This window comes from Aquarana catesbeiana, linkage group LG04 (assembly GCF_042186555.1).
Source record: "Aquarana catesbeiana isolate 2022-GZ linkage group LG04, ASM4218655v1, whole genome shotgun sequence".
In the NCBI taxonomy this organism is placed as follows: Eukaryota; Metazoa; Chordata; class Amphibia; order Anura; family Ranidae; genus Aquarana; species Aquarana catesbeiana.
Window position 1 is genome coordinate 493,066,246 of NC_133327.1, and position 27,617 is coordinate 493,093,862.

The window sequence follows — 27,617 nt, forward strand, 5'->3', positions numbered from 1 at the left end:
TGGTATAACCACTCAAAGTCCAGCAACATACCAGTTTTATTCCTGGTCCTTGTTGGGCATATATTGTAATGTTCTTTTTTTCATGCAGCATGTGGGCTGAACGAAAAAAATAGATTGATGGTGGGTATGCCCACCATTTGAACACCGTCCTTCATCCACCCACTTCTAATGATGGGAATACATGCACCATTTTTTTTAACTGTGGTGGTGAAATCACTGGAGTCGCTGATTTACGTATTGTGAGAGCAAACGCTGTTGCTGTCAACATAAATAAATCAGTGCTGCAGCTGAATGGCGTACCTGAAAAGCAAACAATGGTAATGATAAAACACTAACTCAATAAAACAACTTGATTTTTTAACGCAATCTGTGCCTAAAAAATATATGCCGAAGCATGGGAGCAATCCGCCCCTAATGTTAGGAGCATATTGCTCCTCCACCCCTGCCCCCATGCTTCGGCATATATGCTCTTTTTTTTAACTGTGGTGGTGAAATCACCTTTTATAGCGTTGGAGTCACGGCTTTACGTATCGTGGGAGCAAACGCTGTTGCTGTCGGAATAAATAAACCCGTGCTGCAGCTGAATTGCGTACCTGCTAAGCAAATGATGGTTAACAATAAAACAAAGTAACATTACAGTATAAGGCCCTTTTCACGCGAACGGACCATTCAGGTCCGCCTGTCAGTTTTGTTGGCGGACCTGAACGGGCGCTCCATGCTAGTCTATGGAGCGACGGATGTCAGCGGTGATGGCGATACGTTCACATCCATCCCTGGCGGATCGGATCGGATCGGGTGAGATCTGATGAAAACAGACATGCTGTCCGTTTTCGTCCGATCTCTCCATAGTAACCAGTGGAGCTCGACAAGCCCCTCCCCGCTCAGTGAGCAGAGAGGGACCTGTCATCCACCGGCTCAGCGGAGATCAACGGAGAGATCTCCCGCTGAGCTGGCGGACAGAGGTGGACTCCGTGGTAGCGGATCCGCCTCGTGTGAATGAAGTCTAACAGTAAGACATACCATACCTGCAAACCAAATACAATAAAACATAGTAAAAATAAAACATTACAGTTCTAAAATACAGTAACAGTAGAGAGAGAACAATAGATATAGAACAATAGGGAGCGAACAATAGAGCAGACAATAGAGAGCGAACATAAGAGAGAGAACAATAGAGAGAGAAGAAAAATATATTTATTTTATTTTTTTGTTTCTTGCACTTTTAGATAAAAATTGTATACCGCTCCTCCACCACTCCTGCCCATTGAAATCAATGGGGCAGTGCAGCTATACCGCCAGCAAAGCGCTGCTGCAGCAGCGCTTTGCGGGTGGTTTGAACCCTTTTTTGCCCGCTAGCAGGGGTTAAAAGCGCCCCGCTAGCGGCCAAATACCCTCGCAAATACGACGGTAAAGCGCCTCTAAAAATAGCGGCGCTTTACCGCCAACGCCGCCCCGGCCCCAGTGTGAAAGGGGCCTTAAAACTGTAATTTTCTAATTTTTGGAAATGCCAGTAAAAACTCGGCTGTGCCAGGGTGTCGTGTCAGTAAATTTCAATCTGGTAGGCTGACAACACTGCCTTCTTTAGGTGGACATAAGTAGGGTCGCCACATCATCCCTTTAATCCAGGACGAACCATGGCTCAACCACCTGCTTTTGACACCCCCGGCTGCTCATGTGAATGAGCTCTTTAAGAATTCCATTGATAAGTGTTTTGAGATAACTTCAGTCTTGCAGGTTACTGGATTCCCCTTCTTTCTACTAGTTTGAGCAGACAGCAGTGACATGGCACAAACACAATGCTGAGGAGAGGAGCAGAGCAGTCACACCCTCCTCGGTATTGCTGTGTAGCAGCTTCCGTGTGTGTGTGTCTCTAGCTCCTCCCCAGACAGAGGAAGAGGCCAGTGCTGGGAGAGCAGCTGCTGGCTGTGTGTGTTGGATGGGAGAAGCTGGATGTGGCAGGAAGGTGACTTACCTGAAGTAAACAGGCAGCAGCTCACCTCAGCTCTCACATGAATGAGCACATGCTCTGCTAGCTGCTGTGTGATGACTGTGCATGTCTGTGAAGTGTAGATAGTGTTGCACAGTTGTGCCATTGCATTCCACTCTTTACTATACATATGTAATTGCTCTGTGCCTGTGGTAGTAGCTGCTCTTTGTGTGGGGATCTTCTTTTGCTACTTTTCAGGAACAGGACTGATTTCCTATGTGGTGAGCTTTGCTTTTGAAGAGGACCTGTATTTGACATTTCATGGCTGCCCCCAAGCTCCTGTGTCTCCCACTTTTATCTTTACTTGCCCTGCTCGTTGCCTACTGGTTCCGCCATGTAGAAGAGGACAACCTGCAGAACCGGTTGGATACAGTGTTATCATCTCTGCTTCAGGCTGAGCAGAAAGCTGGACTGGATGTCCACCGTCGTCCTCGTATAGCAATCGGTGAGTACCTTATCTGTGTCACCAATCTGATTTAGAAAATGACAGTGGCAAAGATATTTATGAAGATGAAGGGAATACCTTTTAGACGTTGCAGTATTATTATTGTTATTATTAAAGTTGAAGGAGTGAACAGGTTTCTAAAGTGTATGTGGCTTTCATTAAAAGCAAACACAATTTCGAAATACTGTCAAATGACATTCGTCAAACTGTTGAATGTACTGAGAATTTTGTATACAAATGTTCGTTAAAAAATCTACTAGTGTATGGTCAGCTTTAGTTTGCCAAAGGAAGCGTAAGGTAAAGAGAAAAATGATCTGAGCCATAGTCACCTGTTAGATATGATCGTTAGCTTTTTTGTTTCAGAGAAATCATGAGAACGCTTTTGTGATGCAACTGATGATGCATTTGTTAGATACTGAACTCCAGGTATGAATTCTATTGCACAGTTACATTTCTCCAGCTTGGACCAAAAGTATGCATATGCTATAGCTGTGGGACCGCTGTAGAAGCACAGGAGATCACTTGCTGGGCACGGGTGCCATTCACAGAATGCCTTGGATTTTTCGAATTGAACGCAAACTGTTCACTGATTGGACAAAGTGGAGATTCTGATGTCATCGCTCCACCTCATCCAGTCAGTGAACACCTTTCAATCATTCCACAGCAGTCCCACAGGTATGGCATATGCATTCTTACTGTGGTCCAAGCTAGACCAATATAACTATGCAATAAAATCCATATGTGGAGTTCAGCTTTAAAGTGTATGTAAAGCCTAAGTGCCATTCACACCTAACATGCACATTACTAAAACGCACATCTGTGTGGTGTTTAGGGTACCGTTCATTGTCCAGTTTGCTCCAGATGGAGAAAAAAAGATTGATGATACCCCAATGCATAAAGCATGGCAGCACATTACATCATACATATTGTGCGTTGTGCTGCACTGCTTTGCGAATATACTGTGTGTTCATAGAGAAGCATGGGCTGCCTTAAAGTTGTTGTGAACCCCTACATATACCCAGTCAAGTGCTGGCGCCGTCATCTTGCCTAAGGCTGGGTTCACATTGGAGAATGCAGCGGCTCACAGCAGGAGTCCGGTGTGTCTCCATTCACAGTTTCAGGTCCGATTTCAGCCCAAATTTTTGGCTGAATTCGGACCTGAAATGGACCAAAAGACACACAGGGCTCCTGTGCAATTGGCATCGGAGCCGCTCTGGAGATGTGTGAACCAGCTCCATAGAGAGCCGGTCACAATCTCCTGCTATGCGAATTGGATGCAGAGAAACCCGCATCCAATTGGATGCGGGTTTCTCTGCATCCAATTCGCAATAGTGTGAAACTGGCTGTGAAGCCCAGTTTCCTACTGCGCATGCGCGAATTGCACTGCACTTTGTGAATGGGCCTGCTGTATGCGGAAATTGGGGGGGGGGGGAGAGGCAGATAAGCGGACCTTTCCCTTTTGGGTGGAGCTCCGCTTTAAGTTGTACCTGTATATCTGCAGCCCTTTCTTCTCTACATTCGTTTAAAGTGCTGAATTTAAAAACTTGCCTGAGAGGTAAAAAAAAAGTAGATGGGGAGCCGATTTACACTCTGCAGAGCTTTGACGGCTGATTGGAGGGAAGGACACATGCCCCCCCCCCCCCCCAATACAGCCCACAGGAACGGAGCTGAGGCCCCTCCCGTGTCACCATTTTTCCCTTTGTGTCAGGAAAACTTGTCAGAAGTGATTCATGCTAATGGCAGAGGAACGAACCAGCAGACAAAAGTGACACTTAAGCTTCATACACACGGTACGATTGTTGGCCAAACGAGCGTGTGATTTTTGTCAAAAGGGCGTGTGCCAGAATCTTGTCTTGCATACTAACATTTACACAATTGTCTTGCCACAAATACGAACGTAGTGATGTACTACGAGGAATTTCAGCTCTTGAGCGCCACCCTTTGGGCCCCTTATCCTGTTTGGTGAGCATTGATTCGGAGCGTGCGCGTTTTGTACTTTTGACTTTTGTGTGACGGATTTGTGTACTGACCATACGAAAATCTGTAATCAAACCGTTGTACGCCGAAAATTTACTAGCCTGTCATCCAACATTTGTTGACCGAAAGTTGGACAACAGTTGTCAATGGGAGCGTACTAAAGGTACGATATTAGGACAACAGTCTGTTAACAGACAATGCCCTGCCAACAATCGTACCGTGTGTACAAGGCTTTAGTGCTCCTAATTGAGACAAGTAGACACTATAGAGGGATATGCTTTTGTTAATGTTTCATGTCGGAGGTTCTATGCAGTTTACGATTGGTGCGTTCTACAGTGCATTTTGCTGTGCGTTTTTGCAAACGCGATTTTCCCGCAATTTTGCGGCTATTTGTGTTTTTTATGCTTTTTTACATTTTTGGCAAATTTGTTGTTGAGCAGATTAAACAACACAAATCGTGGCAAAACGCACTACATGCTTTTTTGCAGCTTCTCCATTGAAGTCTATGGAACCAAAAAGCAAAAAAAAGCACTGTTCTGCGATTACAAAAGTCCCTGACCCTTTCCAAAAACGCAGCAGCTGAAAAAAGCTTACATGTGAACTTGCCCCATAGAAAATTATGTTAAATGGAATATAGTGCATTTCTGCAAAAAGCACCAGAAAATGCATAATGTGAACCAGGCCTTGTGTTTCGTAACATGTTTTAATGCACTGCAACAGACTGTATCAGGGGTCTCAAACTCGCGGCCCGCGGGCCAACTGCGGCCCGCGGGACAATATTTTGCGGCCCCCCGCCTGGAAAAGCACTTAGCCACCTTCCCTCCGGTACTTGAAGAAGATGAAGTCGCCGCTCTGAACGCACTTGGTGCAGGTCAGCCTCCGGCGGTGTTACACAGCGGGCAGCGCTCCACCGCCAAGTACAGTACCTCGGCGTCTCACCAGGGGGAGTAAGTGGCGGTGGAGCGCTGCCCGCTGTGTAACACCGCCGGACGCTGACCTGCACCAAGTGCGTTCAGAGCGGCGACTTCATCTTCTTCGATGGGAGGGACACGGAGAGGCAAGTACCAGCCTGTCAGTCACGCTCTCCACGCCTCACTTTTTTTCTTCTCTTTCCCGTTCAGGCGACAGGACGTTCTGCCATTGGAGGCCCTGCATGGGAGGAGGAGACGCAGGGGTTTCTCAATGGGCGTCTCCTTCTCCCTGGCTGTGTTGTGATCCAATCACATCAAAGAGTGTCACAGACAAGGAGTTTTTTTCTTCCTGGCTGTGACTCTCACTGTGATTGGATTGAGGCACATGGAGAAGGAGACGCCCATTGAGAAACCCCGGCGTCTCTTCCTCCTTGATGCTCAGTATTAGCATACAGGGCAAGAAATATACAGGGGGGCACAGCAGAGTGGAGGAGTGCTATTTTTATAAACCAGACAGGTGCGTGCCCACCCTAAAGGTATTTGGCTACTCCTGTGAGTAAAAATCAGGTCCTCTTTAATGTTGCCGAAGGTCATGCTAGGCAGCTAGGGGGACTGGGAAACTCTATTTCCGCTCATCCAGAGCACCTTGTGCTGAAGTGGGTATCTCAAGGCACCATAGGCCTAAGTTTTTGGTACGCAGCCCCAAATATGTCTTGCTCAAAGCCTGCAGTGAAGAGAAAGGTTGATGATGAGCACAGACAATTTCAGGAAAAGTGGCAAAAGCAATATTTCTTTATTGAGCACAAGGGCATCCCAACTTGTCTTATTTGCACAGAGAAAGTTACAGTGCCCAAAGAATACAATTTGAAGCGTCATTACACAACTAGACATGCTGAGGAGTATGCAAAGTACCAGGAAGATGAGAGAGCCAACCAGGTTGCTAAACTTAAGACATGTCTGCTGAGGCAACAAGATTTCTTTAAGAAAGCAACCAAAGAGAATGATGCAGCAGTCGAAGCCAGCTACGTAGTTAGTATGATGATTGCTAAAGCAGGAAAGTCATTTAAAGAAGGGGAATTTATAAAAAAGTGCATGTTACAGGCTGCAAGTATTATCTCTCCAGAAAAGAAAGGTCAGTTTAGCAACATCAGCCTTTCTTCCAACACCGTGGCAGAGCGCATTTCTGACCTTTCAAGTGACATTTATGATCAACTGTGTGAGAAAATAAAATGTTTCAGTGTATACTCAGTCGCTCTTGATGAGACCACAGACATCACCGACACTGCCCAGCTTGCAATCTATGTCCGGGGTGTTGATGACAATTTTGAAGTCACAGAGGAGTTGCTCTCACTAGTTCCAATGCATGGCCAGACCACCGCCCAAGAGATATTTCACCAGCTGTGTGATGCTTTTCAGAATGCTGGTTTGCCTTGGAGGAAGTTTGTCGGAATAACAACTGATGGAGCGCCATCAATGATCGGGAGGAAAAAAGGACTGGTGGCACTTGTTAATAAAAAAAAGAAAGAGGAAGGTTTAGAGGAGGTCATTGCTCTGCACTGCATTATTCATCAGCAGGCCCTTTGCAGCAAATGCCTGAAGTTTGACAACGTGATGTCTTTCGTTGTGAAATGCATCAACCAAATCAGATCCAGGGGCTTAAAACACAGAATGTTTCGTGCTTTTTTAGAGGAAATAGAGTCAGAATATGGGGATGTGCTCTACTTTACCGAGGTGCGTTGGCTCAGCAGGGGAAACGTATTGAAGAGATTTTTTGAGTTGAGAGCGGAAGTGAAAGCTTTTATGGAGAAAGATGGGGCTTCTGTTCCTTTGCTAAGTGATCCAAAATGGCTCATGGACTTAGCTTTTTTGGTTGATATCACACATGAGCTTAATGTACTGAATAAGAGGTTACAAGGCCAGGGGCAACTTGTCAGTGCTGCCTATGACAGCGTGAGAGCGTTCTCTACAAAACTTATATTGTGGAAAGACCAGCTTTCTCAAACAAACCTTTGCCATTTCCCAGCATGCAAGTCACTCATTGATTCAGGCACACTATTCAGTCATGAGGAGTATGTGGATGTCATTTTGAGGCTACAGGAGGAATTTGATCATAGATTTGCAGACTTCAAGAGACACAGAGCCACATTTCAAATTTTTGCAGACCCCTTCTCCTTTGATGTGCAAGATGCCCCTCCAGTGTTTCAAATAGAGCTCATTGACCTGCAGTGTAACTCTGAACTCAAAGCCAAGTTTAGGGATGTGAGTGGAAAAGCAGACAAACTTGGGCAATTTTTAAGAGAATTGCCCCCCAGCTTCCCTGAGCTTTCCCGAATGTTCAAGCAGACCATGTGTCTTTTTCTTCTCTACCTTGAACTTCAATAAGTCAAAGTACAGGTCTAGAATTACTGATGCTCATCTTCAAGCTGTGCTGAGGGTCTCAACTGCTTCCTCACTTACGCCAAATGTGGCTCGGCTATGCAAGAGTAAGCGCTGTCAGATCTCTAGCAGCAAGAAGTAGGCAGATAAAGCCATGTTCAAACAGTTTATGTCCATTCATGTTCTAAAAGTTAAATGTTAAAGAACTGTTAATAAAGACATTTGAATCGGAATAATGATATTTTGTAAGCGCATTTTTTGTGGAAAACTTGATGCGGCCCAGCCTTACCCAGAATCTACCTCCAGCGGCCCCCAGGTAAATTGAGTTTGAGACCCCTGGACTGTATAGATGTACAGTAAGACGTTTCTTGTAGTTGGTTACCAGGTTTGCACACATCTCAGGAGGGATTTTGGTCCACTCTTCTTTACAGATCTTCTCTAAAAGTGATACAAAATGCTCGTATTTTTTTTTTCTTTAAAAATAAAAAATAAGGATGAGCTAAGGCGTGTTTGCAACTTGCAACTCTCTCTCTCTCTCTCTCTCTCTCTCTCTCTGCTGCTGTGTCTCAGTCAATCAGGAGGGAGAGTCCCGGACGACCGAGGCATTTGAGCACAACGCTGGATAGAGATGGGGCTTAGGTAAGTATGAGGGGGGCTGCTACACACTGAAGACAGTAAACTCACTCTTTGAAAGATCTAACCATGTGTAATCCAGTCTACACATAATTACTTCTGCCAAATTACAACCAAATAATAATGCTTCAAGGTCACTGAACATGCTGTATACATGTGCTATATAGCTATAAGCCCCGGTTCACACTATTGCGATGCGGGAAACAGTGCGATTCCAGTGCGGGTTCCCGCATTGCATCTCCCTCGCAGGCAGTTAACACTGCCCTCTGTGAACCGCTGCAGGTGTGAATACACAGTTAATGACACCCCCAGATTGGTTCGGAGATCGCAGGGCGAACTGTGAATTCAGACAAGAATTGGATTGCATGGGATTGCATGAAAAAAAAAAAAAAAAAGTTCCTGCACCATTTTTGTGCGAATCCAATGCAAGTTCAGCCATACAAACTGGCTGAGTTTGCATTGCACAGACATTGCATGTGATCTGCTCAGCAATGCTGTGCAAATCACATTCGATGTCTGTGTTCGCAATAGTGTGAACCCAGGCTGAGTCTAGGTTCACGCTGATGCAGAATCGGCGCTTATTGCCGGCAATGGCACCGTCCGAATCGGTGCGACACTGACTTTGCGGCGCCACACTGATTCCCAAAAGTAGATTCTGTACTACTTTTGGCGACTTTGGGTGTGATTTCAATAGACATCTGTCTTCAGCTGAATTCACACGATTTTATTCCCGCAGCGTGAACCTGGTCTAAATGTCACTTCTTTATTGTTTGCCAATTACCAGCTAATTTAAAAAAAATATATTTTATTAAAGTTTGAGAAGTATTACAGAGAAAAGCAGCCACCAAATGGCACAAAAAGCCGTAGACTAAATATGGGTACACGCAGATCTAAATTCAGCCAGTTCAACAAATTTCGATCTCTGTGTAGCCTTCCGGTTCTATAGAACCGTTTGGCTTCTGTCGAATAGGGCTGCTGGAAAAAATTGTTCAATCAGCAGTTTGCAGCTGATCGGCTGCAGCACTGATTAGTGTATTCTGACAGCAACGAGTCCCCCACGGTCAAAATACAATGTTCCCGTGGGGGTGGGAGGGGGTTGATTCCAGCAATGCTTGTGTGGATGCAGGAATCCTGAGTTCGTGTTTTTTTTTTTTTTTCGTTCGTTGAATGAAAAAAAAAAAACTGTGTGTACCATATATTTTTTTTCTAACATATTCTTTCATCCATGCTATATAGTGCGGATGGACAAATCTCCCACTACAGCTATTGTATTTTGACAGCTGGCACCGCCAGCTGTCAAGTACCCAAACAGCGCCTGCATCTGATTGGATGCAGGCACTGTTAAGCTGACACTTTTCTGCCTGGCTCCTTTTTATTTTTCAATTGAGGGACGTCAGCTTAACTAACTCCAACTAGAGTAATACCACCCACTGTGCAATTACCTGCTAGTTAAAGTGCCCCTAAGTATGTATGGGAAAATATCTAATAATCCATACAGATCTCCAGATATTGGTTTTATGTGAATTACTCTTCAAACTAGGACAATCAGACTCCTCAGTCATTATAGGGTTTAAATGAAGCCAGTATGTCTTCTCTTAAGTTTGGCTGGTTTTTAAACCTCTGGTAGGTTTTTGTTTTTTTGTTTTTTCTGTCCCTGCTGGGTGGATTCACCTTTACCAACAGAAAATCAGCAAATGTCCAAAGTGTTACAGATGTGTGGGGAAATAAGACAATAAATGAAAAAAAAAAAGATAAAATGAGAGAGGAAATAAGACATGACCGCGAGGGAACAGGGCCAGCTACTGATGGTGTGTTTTTTTGTTCTTTGTTTTTTTGTTTTTTTTTTATTATTTTTTTGTGGAGGTAGGCAGATGAGGGCAATGGGGGGGGGGGGGTATTCAAAGGTGCAAAGGTGAGGGATGAGGGGGTTCCACTGTGCGCTGCGGACACAGGTTTACTATAGCTGGGGGTGTAGAGGTGATCTGTGGAAGGGGGTAATTGTGGGGAGCAGAGCTGTAAGGGGTGTAGAGGTGAGTTTCAGAAAGGGGGAGGGATGTGCAAAGGTGAACTGCAGCCAGGGGGGGATGCAGGAGTGAGCGGGGGGGAGGTTAGCTATGGCTGGGAGTGCAGAGGTGAGCAGTGGAAGGGGAGAAGCCTGCAGAGGTGAGCTGTGGATGGGGGTGAAGAGGTGAGTCTCGCACAAAAGGTGTAGAGAGGATCTGTGGATAGGGATACAGAGGAGAGCTGTGGATGGTGAGGTACAAAGGTGAGCTTTGGACAGGAGTTCAGGGGTAAGCTTTGGACAAGGGAGCATAGATGACCTGTGGAAGGGAGGTGCAGAGGCGAGCTTTGGATGGTGGGGTGCAGGGGCAAGCTTTGGAAAGATAATCCGCCGATCCTCTGAGTGCAAGACTGGTCCCGGACGCTCCTGCTGTCCCGCACCCTAGAGGTTTTGTGAATGATGTCATCACACCCATAGACCGGCTCTGGACATGAGGACGGCAGGAACAGTCCACCGCTGGATGTGGGGAGCTACGTTTTCCAGTGGAAGGATCGGGTAAGTACAGCACCCCGGATAAATCGAATCGTTAACCCATGCAGTGCAGGCACAGCCCCACTGCATTGGTAAATTAAAAAATTTACCTGGAATTCTTCTTTAATGTTGCACTTTTAAGACCCTCTTACTGTAAGTCAAATTTGGCAAAAATCACCTAATGATGTGCACTAAAAGCCACATGACTACTCCCCTCAGGGGGATGGGGGCAGGGTGGATGAGTTCCTGCACTTATTTTGTGACAAAAAACCTGTTATGAGGTGACAACTGTCTAAACTGTTTACCAATTGTCCTACTGCCACCTTGCGATACACAGCCCTGATGGAAGTTACTAGTTTTTCTACTGAAACACATTGACATTGTACAGGTATGGCCCATCATTGTCAGTATAAGGCTCGATTCACACCTATGCATGTTGCTTTTGAGCGTTTTTGGAGGTTTTTTTTTTCATGCTTGCCACGTTTTTGAGCCGCGTTTTTGCCGCGTTTTTGCCGCGATTTGCGTTTTGCGTTTTTTTTTTTTTTCATTTTTTTTTACAGTCTTAAAAAAAAATTACAAAAAAACGGCAAAAACGCACCAAAAACGCACCAAAAACGCTGCAAAAACGGTGCACTTGCGTTTTTGATGCTTGTCCATTGAAATCCATTACATGCAAAACGCTGCTTTTTGCATGAAAAAAAGTCCCCGACCCTTTCCAAAAACGCAGAGATACAAAAAAGCATTGATGTGAACATGTTCCATAGGAACCCATGTTAAAAAATTCCCGTGCATTTCTGCAAAATGCAAAATGCATCAAAAAACGCGCTAGTGTGAATGGGGCCTAAGGCCCCTTTCACACGGACGGATAGAATTGTGCTTTTAGCTGCAAATTTTCTAGTTTTCTACCGCAGCTAAAAGCACACAATGCTTTCCTATGGCCCCATTCACACATTGCGTTTAGCTGCGATTTAGTTACATGCGGTTTGGTGCGGATAGAAAAAATAGAATTGACTGCGTCCAGGAGCAATTTAGCGCAGCTATCTGCACATAACTGCAGGTAATCGCAGTGTACTATTTCTCCTGCGGATAGCAGCGGCAACAAGGAAAGAAAAGCAACAGGAAGCACATCAGAAATGGCAAGAATGTTCTAAACGCAGCCGCATGTAAACGCACGTAAACAAAGGTAATCGCACTGTACAAATGCAGCTGATCACAGTGCCTGGAGTCTTGAATTTCACAGAACATATTATATGCTTTTAACTGCAGCAGAACAGCCGTCCGTGTGAAAGGTGCTTAACAATGTCGGTACTGAGTAATGATGTGGATCTTATGCTGGAGCAAGTGCATGTAGACAGGAAGTAACTAAAATAGAAAGATGAAGATTGGCAGCACTGAGATGCAACATTGTTTATGCTTTGGCAAACTAAAAAAAATATTCCAGTTAGGGTTTAGTTTGACTTTAACCACTTACGGACCACCGCACGCTGATATATGTCCTAGGTTTGAAGAGGAATATCGTTGTTATGGCAGCAGCTAGCTGCCATAAACCCGGTATCCTCTTCTTCGGCCTGCAGTCCGCTTTCCGATAAGAGTGGTCTCTGTGGCGGATTTGCCACAAGATCACTTTTATCGGCAGTGCTTCGGTGCCCTCAGCCACTTACCGGAGCGGTCGGCAGCGGCGGAGGCGATCAGATGTTACCCCTTGCTGGGTATGGAGACGAGTGAGGGGAAGATGGCCTCCACCCGTCTCTATAACATTGCAGGGCGGAAGCGACGTCAAAACGTCACTTCTGCCCGTAGCTCTTAAAGGGCCTTTTTTTTTTTTTTTTTTTTTAATGACAACATTTTTTTTATTTTTTTTTTTTATTTTTTGCATTTTAGTGTAAATATGAGATCTGAGGTCTTTTTGACCCCAGATCTCATGTTTATGAGGTCCTGTCATGCTTTTTTTTCTGTTTACATCCCTTGTAATAGGAATAAAAGTGACACAATTTTTTTTTTTTTAAACAGTGTAAAAATAAAAGGTAAAATAAATAAGAAAAAAATAAATGTTTTTAAACGCGCCCTGTCCCGCCGAGCTCACATGCAGAAGCGAACGCATACGTGAGTAGCGCCTGCATATGAAAACAGTGTTCAAACCACGCACATGAGGTATTGCTGCGATCGGTAGAGCGAGCACAATAATTCTAGCCCTAGGTCTCCTCTGTAACTCAAAACATGCAACCTGTAGCATTTTTTAAAGGTCGCCTATGGAGATTTTTAAGGGTAAAAGTTTGTCGCCATTCCACGAGCGGGTGCACTTTTGAAGCGTGACATGTTTGGTATCAATCTACTCGGCGTAACATTATATTTCACAATATAAAAAAAATTGGGCTAACTTTACTGTTGTCTTATTTTTTAATTAAAAAAAGTGTATTTTTTCCAAAAAAAGTGCGCTTGTAAGACCGCTGCGCAAATACGGTGTGACAGAAAGTATTGCAACGACCTCCGTTTTATTCTCTAGGGTGTTAGAAAAAAAATGTATACTGTTTGGGGATTTTAAGTAATTTTCTAGCAAAAAAAAATGTTTTTAACTTGTAAACACATCTCAAAAAGAGGCTCGGTCCTTAAGTGGTTAAGCAGGGATTTGTAATGGGTACAAGACAATGTTTGGCCTTCAGGCCCAAGCAACCAGTTGCAGCTAGTTTGTCATGTGGGGAAGAAAAGTATTCTAATCTTGGATAGTATGCATAAGACATTAGGTTTGACATTCGGCATGAATACAGCTAAATACCATTCTCGCATTCCGTTTTAAAAACCCAGCAAATTTTACCTTGCATTGAATTCAGATAAGGATACAAATAATGAATGCTTCTGAGTAGCTGCTTATGTTTCTGCCACAAACCATTTAGAGTCTGCATATAAGAAAGTCTCAAAACCTAGCTCCACAAAAAGATGTATATGGCCTCATGTTCTGGTTGCAGGTTTGCTGCATCTTACATAGTTACATAGTAGGCGAAGTTGAAAAAAGACACAAGTCCATCAAGTCCAGCCTATGTGTGGGATTTTATATCCCTGTATTTGTGGTCGTTCAGGTGCTTATCTAATAGTTTTTTGAAAAAAACGATGCTCCCCGCTGAAACCATTGCCTGTGGAAGAGAATTCCACATCCTTACTGCTCTTATAGTAAAGAACCCTCTACGCAGTTTAAGGTTTTCTTCTAATTTTAGTGAATAGCCGCGTGTCTTATTGAATTCCCTTTCGCGGAAAAGGTTTATCCCTATTGTGGAGTCACCAGTATGGTATTTGTACATGGAAATCATATCCCCTCTCAAGCATCTCTTCAGAGAGAGTAAGTTCAGTGCTCGCAACCTTTCTTCATTTCCCCAACTAATGTCCTCCAGTCCCTTTATTAGTTTTGTTCCCCTTCTCTGGACTGTCTCCAGTTCCAGCACATCCTTCCTGAGGACTGGTGCCCAGAACTGGATGGCGTACTCCAGGTGCGGCCAGACCAAAGTCTTGTAGAGTGGGAGAATTATCGTTTTATCTCCTTTTTAATGTGTGCCAATATTCTGTTTGCTTTGCTGGCAGCAGCTTGGCATTGCATGCCATTACTGAGCCTGTCATCTACTAGGACCCCCAGGTTCTTTTCCATCCTAGATTCCCCCAGAGGTTCTCCCCCCAGTGTATAGATTGCATTCATATTTTTGCCACCCAAATGCATTATTTTACATTTTTCTACATTAAACCTCATTTGCCATCTAGTTGCCCATTCCATTAATTTGTTCAGATCTTCTTGCAAGGTTTCCACATCCTGCAGAGAAGTTATTGCCTTGCTTAGCTTAGTATCATCCGCAAATACAGAGATTGAGCTGTTTATCGCATCCTCCAGGTTGTTTATGAATAAATTAAATAGGATTGATCCCAGGACAGAAGCCTGGGGGACCCCACTACCCACCCCTGACCATTCCCCATTTATCACTAACCTCTGAACTTACCCCTGTAGCCAGTTTTCAATCCATGTACTCACCCTATGGCCCATGCCAACGGACCTTACTTTGTACAGTAAACGTTTACGGGAACTGTATCAAATGCTTTTGCAAAATCCAGATATACCACATCCACAGGCCTTCTTTTATCTAGATGGCAGCTCACCTCCTCATAGAACCACTCTCTCCCTCCCCCTCACCCAAACTGGATGCCATATGATGCCGATCTCTCAATAGCATGGTTAGAACATTTTTCTGTTACCATATTACATCTTTACCATGTAAATAGTTGTATATATGTACTATATTTTTTGATATATAACGTTTTCCATTGTGTGTTTTCTCTGTCTTTTTTCTACAATATTGTTCCTCAGACAGATATACACCTCACCTCCAGTCCCTGAAGAAGAGGTGGCAACCTCGAAACGCGTTGGGCCTGCACTGTCGATTAGCTCCTTGCTGATACAGCCTCTGTGGGGTTTTGTGTAGCTCTGTCGACTTGTCGTGTATATCCTGGTTGTATTATCAATATTTGTAAATCTTGGCATCCATTTTTTGCTCTTATTTATCCGTTCTTTATTTAGTATATGTCATACTTTAAAATCTTTGATACAATAAAATTTTGATATTTTTTATAATTTCTGTTATACTTTTTTGAGACCTCCGCCCTTTAAAATCCCACGTGGAAAAAAATCTTCCAGTGTATATGAATATAGGGATGTGGGCTGGTTGTCTCATTCCATAAAGTTCGTGTCACCACCCTAGTCTCTACCTCCTCATAGAAGGTTAATAGATTGGTTTGGCAAGAACAACTCTTCATGAATCCATGCTGAAATGCATACTCCTAACCCCTGCACTCTGTAAGCAGTGTTTTCTGTTAAAAATTTCTGTTCTTTGCCTACAGTTGCTGGTTAGTATGGCAACAACTGCAGAGTGTGTGTGCAATGTAATCTGTGAGTAGAAGTTCCAATTTACCTTGCCCTCTTACAACACTTCCACTGCCTATGCAGTAGAAATCCATGGGCTGATCGTCTTGAAAGATGACCCCATAGAATTCATAGGGATTTACTATGCAGGCACCACCAGGACACTGAAGACTTTCAGTGCAACATACAAACCCAGGAGGCTGCGGCCTAAGTAAGCATCTGGTGACGGGGAGGGTGGTCAAGTAGGGGCCCAAATTGAAAATATTCATTGTTTTCAAGTGTACTTATTGTTCAGGCCTGGTTCACACTAGTGCAATTTCAGATGCGACTTGAGTCGCACAGAATCACATGACAGTGGAAATCACATGAATTTCAATGGTGCCTGTTCACATCAATGTAACGCAATTGCGATGCAACTTTGGAAAAGGAACCTGCTACTTTGGTGCAATGCAGCACAATTTTGTGCCGCATAGACTTCAATGGAGACACACCAAAAACATTTTTTGCCTGCAATTTGTGTTGGGTTTAAAGGAGCCTGCACCCACCGGCGTCCTAGCAACCAATGACTAATTTCTGCAGTCAGTACATGGGTTGTATGTATGGCCATAGTCATATGTATTTCACAATACAGTTAGGACTGTATTGTGGGGGGGGGATGAGAACTGTGACGTGGGGGGGGGGGGGTGAGGGCTGTGATGTGGGTGGGGGGGGACCTAGGACTGTAATGTGGGGGGAGGGTTAGGACTTTAAAGTGGGGGGGCTGAGGACTGTGATGGGGGGGCTGAGGACTGTGATGTGGGGGGGACTGAGGACTGTGATGTGGGGGGGACTGAGGACTGTGATGTGGGGGGGACTGAGGACTGTGATGTGGGGGGGACTGAGGACTGTGATGTGGGGGGGACTGAGGACTGTGATGTGGGGGGGGACTGAGGACTGTGATGTGGGAGGGGACTGAGGACTGTGATGTGGGAGGGGACTGAGGACTGTGATGTGGGGGGGGGCTGAGAACTGTGATGTGGGGGGGGACTGAGGACTGTGATGTGGGGGGGGACTGAGAACTGTGATGTGGGGGGGGGACTGAGGACTGTGATGTGGGGGGGGACTGAGGACTGTGATGTGGGGGGGGACTGAGGACTGTGATGTGGGGGGGGTCTGAGGACTGTGATGTGGGGGGAGACTGAGGACTGTGATGTGGGGGGGGGACTGAGGACTGTGATGTGGGGGGGGGACTGAGGACTGTGATGTGGGGGGGGGACTGAGGACTGTGATGTGGGGGGGGGACTGAGGACTGTGATGTGGGGGGGGACTGAGGACTGTGATGTGGGGGGGGGACTGAGGACTGTGATGTGGGGGGGGGGGAACTGAGGACTGTGATGTGGGGGGGGGGAACTGAGGACTGTGATGTGGGGGGGGGACTGAGGACTGTGATGTGGGGGGGGGACTGAGGACTGTGATGTGGGGGGGGGACTGAGGACTGTGATGTGGGGGGGGGACTGAGGACTGTGATGTGGGGGGGGACTGAGGACTGTGATGTGGGGGGGGGACTGAGGACTGTGATGTGGGGGGGGGGACTGAGGACTGTGATGTGGGGGGGGACTGAGGACTGTGATGTGGGGGGGGACTGAGGACTGTGATGTGGGGGGGGGGACTGAGGACTGTGATGTGGGGGGGGCGGATGAGGGCTGTGATGTGGGGGGGGCGGATGAGGGCTGTGATGTGGGGGGGCACGTGGCTGAGGACTGTGATGTGGGTGGGGGGGCGCGCCGGCTGTGGACTGTGATGGGGGGGGCGCGCGGCTGTGGACTGTAATGGGGGAGGGCTGTGGACTGTGATGTGGGGATTGAGGACGATGATGTAAGAATGGGTTCAGACCTGTGCATGTGCATTAGGTGCATACGTCATGGGTAGGTCAGCCCATTTTAATGGGCTGCACTACCCGCGAGAAATGCAGAGAAGGGTCAAGGACTTTTTTTTTTTTTTAATTAAAAAATCACGGCGCACCAAGCCGCATGGAGCTGCATGGCACATGCTAAAATGCGCCATGGGTACCAATATGATATTCTTACCTCTGCTGGATAAAAAACTTTACTGACAGGACCTCAGTGAATTTTAATTCAATACTCCTGTCCTAGATCAACACTCGATCCTGCCACAAATAACTGGAAAGATTGCCATTTTATGTTTATGATTATTTTTAGGCTTCATTCCCACGAGGCTGCCATGGAGTCCGCCTCTGTCCGCCAGCTCAGCGGGAGATCTCTCCGTTGATCTCCGCTGAGCCAGCCGATGACAGGTCCCTCTCTGCTCACTGAGCGGGGAGGGGCTTGTCGAGCACCGCTGGTTGCTATGGAGAGAACGGACGAAAACTGACAGCATGTCCGTTTTTATCAGATCTCACCCGATCCGATCTGCTAGGGACGGATGCGAATGTAGGGCCATCCATCTGATTTTAGCGGATCGGACTGGACATGTCACCGCTGACATCAATCGCTCGATAGACTAACATGGAGCGCCCGTTCAGGTCCGCCAACAAAACTGATAGGCGGACCTGAACGGTCCGACAGTGTGAAAGGGGCCTTAGATACTGAAAAAATCCCATCAAATCAGTTTCTGAAATGTGCAGAGCTCTTTTGAAAGTAATTTGTGGTGAAAAGGAGGTTGTACAAGGTCACTGACTTCTATGTAAACTATGGATAACAAATAGATTGTGTAGCTGGAAGAACCAGTTAGGGGGTTATCATAGCTTAAAAGATTTGCAAGCCGTTGACAACTAAAATATCCTAATACAATAATACAATTTGGAGCTGTACCTTCAAAACTCTTGCTGGAACTGTACACATCCAGATAGAAACTAAAGTATATATGTAAACCCTCCCCTTGTAAAAAAAACCCATTCAGTTTAAAATAGAATGAAAGGCAAAATATTTGTGTATACATATAAAAAAAAATACAAATATCCTTTTCCCTTTTTTTTTTTTTTTTAAGTGATCACATAACCTCTGTTCTCAGCTGCATAAGGATCTTAGAGCACTAGGGGAGGATAAACAGCAGTGCACTGGTTTTCCCAGTGAATGGTTGTGCAGGGGTTGAGTGCCAGCACCAGTCTGATCATTGGAGCAGAGCCGACTGCGTTCCCAGCACAGCCAGAAAACCGACCACGCTGTGCTCCCAAACAAAATTATCTTTCCATGAAATGCTCAGAATTTAGCCTTTTTCTACTTAGAGCAAAGTTTTCTGTATATACTGTGCCATGATGACAAAAGCATTTGCACTTTGCATGGTGTATTCTCTGTATCAGCGATATGTTGGAATGAAGGTTTCACAATGTGATTCTGACATCAGCAGCAGTATCGCTACAACTTATTTAGATGAGCCCACAAGTATGAAACTATGTATGCAAAGTCAAGTATGCGATAGCAGTGACAAATCACAAATTACATGTATTCAAAGCTAACACCAGTATCTGGCAGCAGAAAGGTTAACCACTTAACGACCGAGCCTCTTTTTGAGATGTGTTGTTTACAAGTTAAAACAGTTTTTTTTGCTAGAAAATTACTTAGACCCCCCAAACATTATATATTTTTTTCTAACACCCTAGAGAATAAAATGGTGGTCATAGCAATACTTTCTGTCACACCGTATTTGCGCAGAAATCTTACAAGCGCACTTTTTTTGGAAAAAATACACTTTTTTGATTTAAAAAATAAGACAACAGTAAAGTTAGCCCAATTTTTTTTATATTGTGAAAGATAATGTTACACCAAGTAAATTGATACCCAACATGTCATGCTTCAAAATTGCGCTCGCTCGTGGAATGGTGACAAACTTTTACCCTTAAAAATCGCCATAGGCGATATTTAAAAAATTCTACAGGTTGCATGTTCTGAGTTACAGAGGAGGTCTAGGGCTAGAATCATTGCTCTCGCTGTACCGATTGTGGCGATACCTCACATGTGTGGTTTGAATACCATTTTCATATGCGGGCGCTACTCACGTATGCGTTCGTTTCTGCACGTGAGCTTGGCGGGACAGGGCGTGTTTAAATTTTTTACATTTTTTTTTTTTTTATTTGCTTTACCTTTTTATTTTTTCACTGTTCTTTTTTAAAAAAAGTCACTTTTTCCTATTACAAGGAATGTAAACACCCCTTGTAATAGAAGAAAAGCATGACAGGACCTCTTCAAAAAGACCTCAGATCTCATATTTACACTGAAATGCAAATAAAAAAAAAAACCATATGGGCGGAAGTGACGTTTTAACATCGCTTCCGCCCTGCAATGGTATGGAGACGGGTGAGGGCCATTTTCCCCCGGCGCTGCCGACGGCTCCGGTAAGTGGCAGAGGGCACCGGAGAGCGGCGTGAGGGGGGGACCCTCTCCCGCCGACGATAAAAGTGATATTGCGGTGAATTTGCCACAGAGATCACTATTATCGGAAACCAGACCGCCCGCTGAAGAAAAGGATACCAGGGTTATGGCAGCTAGCTGCTGCCATAACAAAGATATCCCTCTTCAAAGAGAGGATGTATATCAGCGTACGGTAGTCGGGAAGTGGTTAAAGTGATTGTAAAGTCTGTTTTTTTTCTCTAAAAATAACAAACATGTTAAACCTACCTCCTCTGTGTAATGGATTTGCACAGGGCAGCCCAGATCCTCCTCTTCTCTGGTCCCTCTTCGGCTCTCCTGGCCCTTCTCTCCTGTCGAGTGCCCCCACAGCAAGCAGCTTGCTATAGAGGCACCCGAGCCTAGTCACTGCTCCTTGAGTCCATTCAGACACTGAGCCCCCGTTCAGCCCCTCCCTGTCTCTCTCCTAAATGGCTAATTAACTTTGATTGACAGCAGCGGGAGCCAATGGTGCCACTGTGGCGTCTCAGCCAATCAGGAGGAGAGTCGTCGACACTGGAAAAAGATGGGGCTCAAGTAAGCATTAGGAGGTATAGAATTGAATGCATCCTTTAACTCGGTGTTCATTTCTTTGACAAAAATGTTTTCCTCATAGTTTTCGTCAACTGCATGTTTTCAGTGACAAAAACTAAACAAAAATAAAATTGGAATGAAGTCAATTGACGAAAATTGATTCCAATTTTTATTTAGTCGACTAAAATCTAATGGGTTTAGTAAAATTGTAATTCATTTCACTAGAGTTTCCAAACTCATTATATACTCCTGGAATAAAAATCTAATAACATGTTATTATTTATGGTAATAAGGTTTGAACATGCACTACAGACACAGATTTTTAGCCAATGTGATATATAACCTCTTTATAAATCCAAATTTATAAACATACCATAATGTTGCTTTTTGACAAACAGAAGTTCAACTTTAACCACTTCAGCCCCCTTCCTGACCAGGCCATTTTTTGTGATATGGCACTGCGCCGCTTTAACTGACAATTGCGTCGTGTGACGCTGTACCCAAACAAAATGACTTCCTTTTTTACCCACAAATAGAACTTTCTTTTGGTGGTATTTGATCACCTCTGCAGTTTTTATTTTTTGTGCTATAAACAAAAAAAAGAGCGACAATTTTGAAAAAACCCCAATATTTTTAACTTTTTGCTATATTAAATATCCCCAAGAAAAAATTTCTTCATCAGTTTAAGCCAATATGTATTCTTCTACATATCTTTGGTAAAAAAAAAATCGCAATAAGTGTATATTGATTGGTTTGCACAAAAGTTATAGCATCTACAAAATAGGGGATATATTTATGGCACTTTTATTATGTATTTTTAATTTTTTTTACTACTAATGGTGGTGATCTGCGATTTTTAGCAAGACTGTGACATTGCGGTGGACAGATCAGACACTTTTGACACTATTTTGGGACCATTGACATTTATACAGCGATCAGAGCTAAAAATAGCCACTGATTACAGGTCACTGGCAGGGAAGAGGGGTTAACACTAGGGGGCGATCAAGGGGTTAAGTGTGTCCTAGGGAGGTCTTTCTTACTGTGGGGGATGGGACTGACTGGGAGTAGAGAGAAATTGCTGTTCCTGATTACTAGGAACAGCAGATCTCTCTCTACTTCCCTGACAGAACGGGGATCTGTCTGTTTAGATCCCTGTTCTGTCTCTGTGAGGAGCGATCGCAGGTGGCCAGAGGACATCGCGACCGCCGGCCATGCGCATTGGCAGCGCGCCGTGGGCGTGCGCGTACCCCCCAGAGCTCTTAAAGCGGCCGATGTACACCTATGGCGATTTGCCCAGGAGAGCCAACCTGCTGCAGTATAACGGCGGCAGCTGGTCGGCAAGCAGTTAAAATATAAAACAAAGAAACTGTAAACTTTATTGACTGTAATGCCAGGCTGCAAGTGGGGATGAGGAAGTAAATGGGCATGAGGGAGTGCACAGGGCTGAGAACTGGACAGTCTGGGGAGGCTGTTATTTTACACAGTGCTAAGCACTGCTACCTTGCTGGGAGGAGAAACACTACATCAAATCCAGACAGACACAAATCCAACGGAGGAGTTCCTCTTCTGTGGTTTGCAGGGCATTGTTCCAGAACCCCCAGGCAGCAGGCAGACAGACTTCAACCAATACAGCTTCCCAATAGAATCAGGGGGCTGGGGATTTAACAGATAGGTGAAGATCCAAGGAAAGTGGAAGTTCAGGTGGGTAAAGGATATTTGAATTGACTAAAATGTACTGGAGATTTTAGATGACTAAATTACAACTATAACAATTCAAATGACTAAAATACGAATAAAACTAAAATGGCATTTTAGTGAAAAGACTATGACTAAATTGAAATTTGACGTCAAAATTAACAATGGTTAAACAACGCTCTAGTGATTGTGGCCCACGTTCTGTATCCACCTCAATACTGGGCACTTTCACCCCCTTCCTTCCCAGACCAATTTTCAGCTTTCAGTGCTCTCTCACTTTGAATGAGAATTACTCAGTCATGCTACACTGTACCCAAATGAATTTTTATCATTTTGTTCACACAAATAGAGCTTTCTTTTGGTGGTATTTATTTACCACTTCATTTTTTATTTTTTGTGATATAAGCGAAAAAAGAGTGAATATTTTGAAAAAAAAAAAAAATAAATTTTCTACTTTCTCTGTTAAAAGAAACCAAAAAAACTAAACTTTGTCGAAAATTTAGGCAAAAATGTATTCTACCACATGTCTTTGGTAAAAAAAAATCCTGATAATTGTATGATCATTGGTTTGTGTGAAAGTTATAGAGTCTACAAGCCATGCTACTCATTATTGAAAATGTATCAATCCTAATGCACTGATGGCCTAATGCACTGATCTAATTTTTTGAGGCCCTAAAATGTCAGGACAGTACAATAACCCCCCAAATGACCCCTTTTTGGAAAGAAGACAGGCTGAGGTATTTAGTAAGAGGCATAGTGAATTTTTTGAAGTTGAAATTTTTTTCCCCACAATGCTTTGGAAAATTAAGAAATATAGATTTTTTTTTCTTCACTAAATTGTCATATTTACAAGTTATTTCTCACACACGGTGCAGGCATAATTGCAATTACACCCCAAAATACATTCTGCTATTCGTCCTGAGTATGGCGATACCCCATGTGTGAGACTTTTCCACAGCCTGGCCACATACTGAGGCCCAACATCCATATAGCACCATCAGGCGTTCTAAAGGCATAAATTACACATTTCATTTCCTGAGTACCTATAACATTTTTGAAGGCTCTGGAGCACCAGGACAATGGAATTACCCACAAAATGACCCCATTTTGGAAAGAAAACAACCCAATGTATATTCTATGAGGCATAATGAGTCTTTTGAACATGTCATTTCTTTCCACAAGTTTTTGGAAAATGTGGGAAGAAAATGAAAACCTATTTTTTTTCTCACAAAGTTGTCAATTTAGAAGATCTTTCTAACACATAGCATGTACATAGCCAAAATAACACCCCAAAATACATTCTGCTACTCGTCCTGAGTATGGCGATACCCCATGTGTGAGGCTTTTCCACTACCTGGCCACATACAGAGGCCCAACATGCAAGTAGCACCTCCAGGCTTCTAACACATAGCATGTACACACCAAGAATTACACCCCAAAATACATTCTGCTGAGCAAAAGGTAAAAAAAAAAAAAAGCCTCACCTGTGGTTTTAGCAGGCAGGAATACCGTTCCAGAGCAGCCAAAGCATTTGTCCAGACAGCCAAAGGAAATGTCCAGGAATTGTCCAGGCAGCAGACAGCTATGGAAAAGTATGAACATGGTTCAGTACAGTCCAAGGTTTAGCAGGCAGTCCAGGTGGCAGGCATAGGCATGGCCAGTCCAGGTGGCAGGCAAAGGCATGGCAAGGTCATGTGGCAGGCAAAGGCATGGCAAGGTCATGTGGCAGGCAAAGGCATGGCCAGTTCAGGTGGCAGGCAGAGGCATGACCAGTTCAGGTGGCAGCAGGCAGCACTTTGTACATTGGGCCTTGGTCAGGTAAGACCTGATTACAGGGGTAGAGGCTTCTTCCCACCCAAATCTCTACGAAGCCTCTGAGTCTCCAGATCCTAATCCGAGAAAACTAAAAACCCGAAGAAAAATGTTTTCTCCACTCGGAAAACCTTTTTTGGAGCCCCTCACATATGTGAGACCCCTGTGCTGTACAGTGGCAGGGAAAATGATCAGTTTAGGAGGCAGGCAAAAAGCATGGTCATTTAACAGTCCGGGTCAATTCACATTGAAGGCAGAAAGATGTTTGGCAGAGGCATAGTCGTTAACAGTCCGGGTGTCGCGTACCTGGTAGGAGTCTAAAATGACGAGGTCAGCCTCTCTTGTATCTCCAATCCAAGCCCCACTGGAGATGGAACAGATGGTGGCAAGGATCAGGAGGAACACGAGTGCCTGTGAATGCTGCGTGCAGAACTTGCTGGAAGTGTTGCAGACTGGGAAGTGCAGGCAGGTTTTCTGGTGAAGAGCTGGAACCAGCAAAGCTGAGAGGATGGACGGCCAGCACAGGTACTCGGAAACAGCGTGGAGCCAAACAGGAGACAGGAGCGAGGTCATCAGGTAAGCCGGGTTCAGTAACGGGCGGGCAGCGAGGTTCTGGTGCCTGGTATAAACAGGAGCAAGGTCAAACAGGAAGCCAGGATCAGGAACCGGTAATCAGAGTCCAGAAACAGGGTCAGGAAGGCCAGGGTTTCAGCAACAGGAAGTCAAGTCAAACAGGGTTTCAGAATCTCAGGACACAGCTGAAGATCAAGCAGCACCTGTCAGAAATCAGAGCAAGCCTTAAATAGACTGTCAGGCGCCAATTGTGGCCAGATGTGCACGCACATTGGTGAGCAAGGAAATCTGCCCATGCCCGTGAATGCGTGCATGCGCACGTGGGCATGTTGGGCGCATCCTGACAGTTCTCTTACACCGTGTCAATTCACGTTGAAGGCAGAAACATGTTTGGCAGAGGCACAGTCGTTAACAGTCCTGGTCATTCACAGAAATGGCAGATAGTGAAAAAAAAATCATCTTCACTGTACTAATAGTCTAGTGAAGTATGATAGCTCCGATAGCACGTTCCAATACAGAGGCGTGGCTGGGAGGGACATTGGGGACAGTAGTATCGGGTGTCACGGCGAATTCCTCTACTTGCACACACACGACATTTTTTTGGGGGGTTTGCGACCTGTTTGGGTAAGAGGGAGGATTTCGGGAAAGTGCCTTTCATGGAGTCTGGCTAATGAATCGGAGCGAATTAGTTGCCCGTGGCCCTGTCACACGGCTTGTAAAATTTTACCCCACGTCTGGCTCTTTTACTGGGGAGGTATTGTTTTATTCCGAGTCTTCCGGTGAAGTGTACTAGGGATTCATCCACACATATATTTCTGTCAGGGGTAAACATCTCCTTGAAGCTGGCGCAAAAAAAATTGATTAGGGGCCAAATTTTGAATAATTTATCGTAACTGGGATGATTTCGAGGGAGGCATTGAGCATTGTTGTTGAAGTGTAAAAATCTCATGATCATCTCATGACGGGTTCTGGGCATCAATGACGAATAGACCGGCATGTGGTGGATAGGTTGGGTAGACCAGTAGGAATGGAGTTCATTTTTTTTGTCAGCCCCATGTTGAGGGTTAGGCGAAGGAAAATTTTAAATTCTTCCACGGTGAGGGGTTTCCAAACAAAAGGACGGGCATATGAGGAACTTGGATTGTTGGCTATATGTTGGCAGGCGTATAGATTACATTGCTCCACAATGTAGGTTAGGAGATCATTGGTAAAAAATAAATGAAAATAATAAAGTGGGGTTACATTTTCCATCTGCATCTGAGGGCCTGGCTGGGCTGTAAAAAGGGGTATTACAGGTTCTACTGACGTATCGGGCAGCCATGTTGGATACAGTAGAACATCTGGGAGGCTAGTATGGGCACTGCCTCGTTGATGGGATCCGTTGCTAGCATCTGGCCTATCTTCTAGGAAGGTTGCAGAACTGCTGGTGGATGCCTGCCTATCCCAGAGTGCTGCGCTGCTGGTGGATGCCTGCTGGTAGATGCCCTGGAGTGCTGCGCTACTGGTGGATGCCTGCATATCATCCTGGAGTGCTGGGCTGCTGGTGGATGCCTGCATATCATCCTGGAGTGCTGGGCTGCTGGTGGATGCCCTGGAGTGCTGCGCTGCTGGTGAATGTCTCCTCCTGCTCATTTCTCCTGATTCTCCTTGCTAGGATTCTATCTTCCTCTGTTTCCAACTCGGAGCCACTGCTTTCCACTGGCTCATAGTCACTATCCGAGTCTGACGGAGAGAATTCCCCGCTACTCTCGTCCGACATACTCTGGAGTATTTGGAGAACCCCTCTCTGCGCTGTAAGATCTTTTCGTCATGTTGGCGGGCAGATGTGCCAGATGGCGGGTGTCAGATGGCAGGCGGCAGATGTATCACATGGCCAGCGGCAGATGTGCCAGATGGTGGGCGGCTGTGCCAGATGGTGGGCGGCTGTGCCAGATGGCGGGTGGCTAGATGTGCCTGATGGCGGGCAGATGTGCCTGATGTTGGCGGGCAGATGTGCCTGATGTTGGCGGGCAGATGTGCCTGATGTTGGTGGGCAGATGTGCCTGATCGTGGGCAGGTGGCAGATGTGCCAGATGTTGGCGGCGGCAGATGTTGGCGGCAGATGTGCCAGATGTTGGCGGCAGATGTGCCAGATGTTGGCGGCAGATGTGCCTGATGATTGGCGGGCGGCAGATGTGCCTGATGATTGGCGGGCGGCAGATGTGCCTGATGATTGGCGGGCAGATGTGCTGTGTTTTGGGGACACTGTGTTTTGGGGACACTAGCTGGGTGATCAGTGGGTAAACAGCAGACAAACAGCTATAAAACTCGGCTGCAGCACAGATCTCTCTTCCTCTCCTCACTGACAGGCTCTGAGAGATGAGAGCAGTTACAACCGCTCTCTATTTACATTACATGACGACTGTGATTGGACACAGTTGTCATGTGATCAGGAGGGCCAATCACAGGGCCCTCCTGTGTTATAATACTACATTGTCTCTGGGGGGCACAGGCAGATCGGATTGCACCGCTGTGCGGGCACGTGGCGGCGCGATCTCCTGTCAAAAGCCACCCCTCCCCCATATTTAAGTCACATTGCCCTCCTGCCATTCCGAGATGCGGCGTGTCCGGGTGAAACGCGTGCATCGGGATCGCACGGCTGCGCGATCCCGCTCCTTCTGAAGGACGTTCGGGAACATCCAGTCAGAAGGAGGGAGCTCCCACCCGGCTGTTTATGTGCAGTGGCCGGGTGGGAAGTGGGTATACACTGGAAAGCTAGAGGGGTTGCTTTGGGGATTCAAAGATTCTTTTAGTTCTTCATGACTGTAGTTCTGCTAAAGGTCAACTCTGCACAAAACTATTTCGTTTTGGGAAGGCACTGGTAAA

At 45.3% G+C, this 27,617-nt stretch overlaps 1 protein-coding gene across 1 annotated transcript in view; it reads left to right on the forward strand.

Moving 5' to 3' along the window:
- Positions 1-1,864: 1,864 nt before the first annotated feature.
- Positions 1,865-27,617, forward strand: part of LOC141140468 (ADP-dependent glucokinase-like) — a 63,689-nt gene continuing 37,936 nt past the window's right edge. Inside the window, exon 1 of the mRNA XM_073627688.1 lies at positions 1,865-2,432. Coding sequence (XP_073483789.1) covers positions 2,249-2,432 — 184 coding nt within the window. The 5' untranslated portion in view covers positions 1,865-2,248. The remainder of the gene's footprint in view (positions 2,433-27,617) is intronic.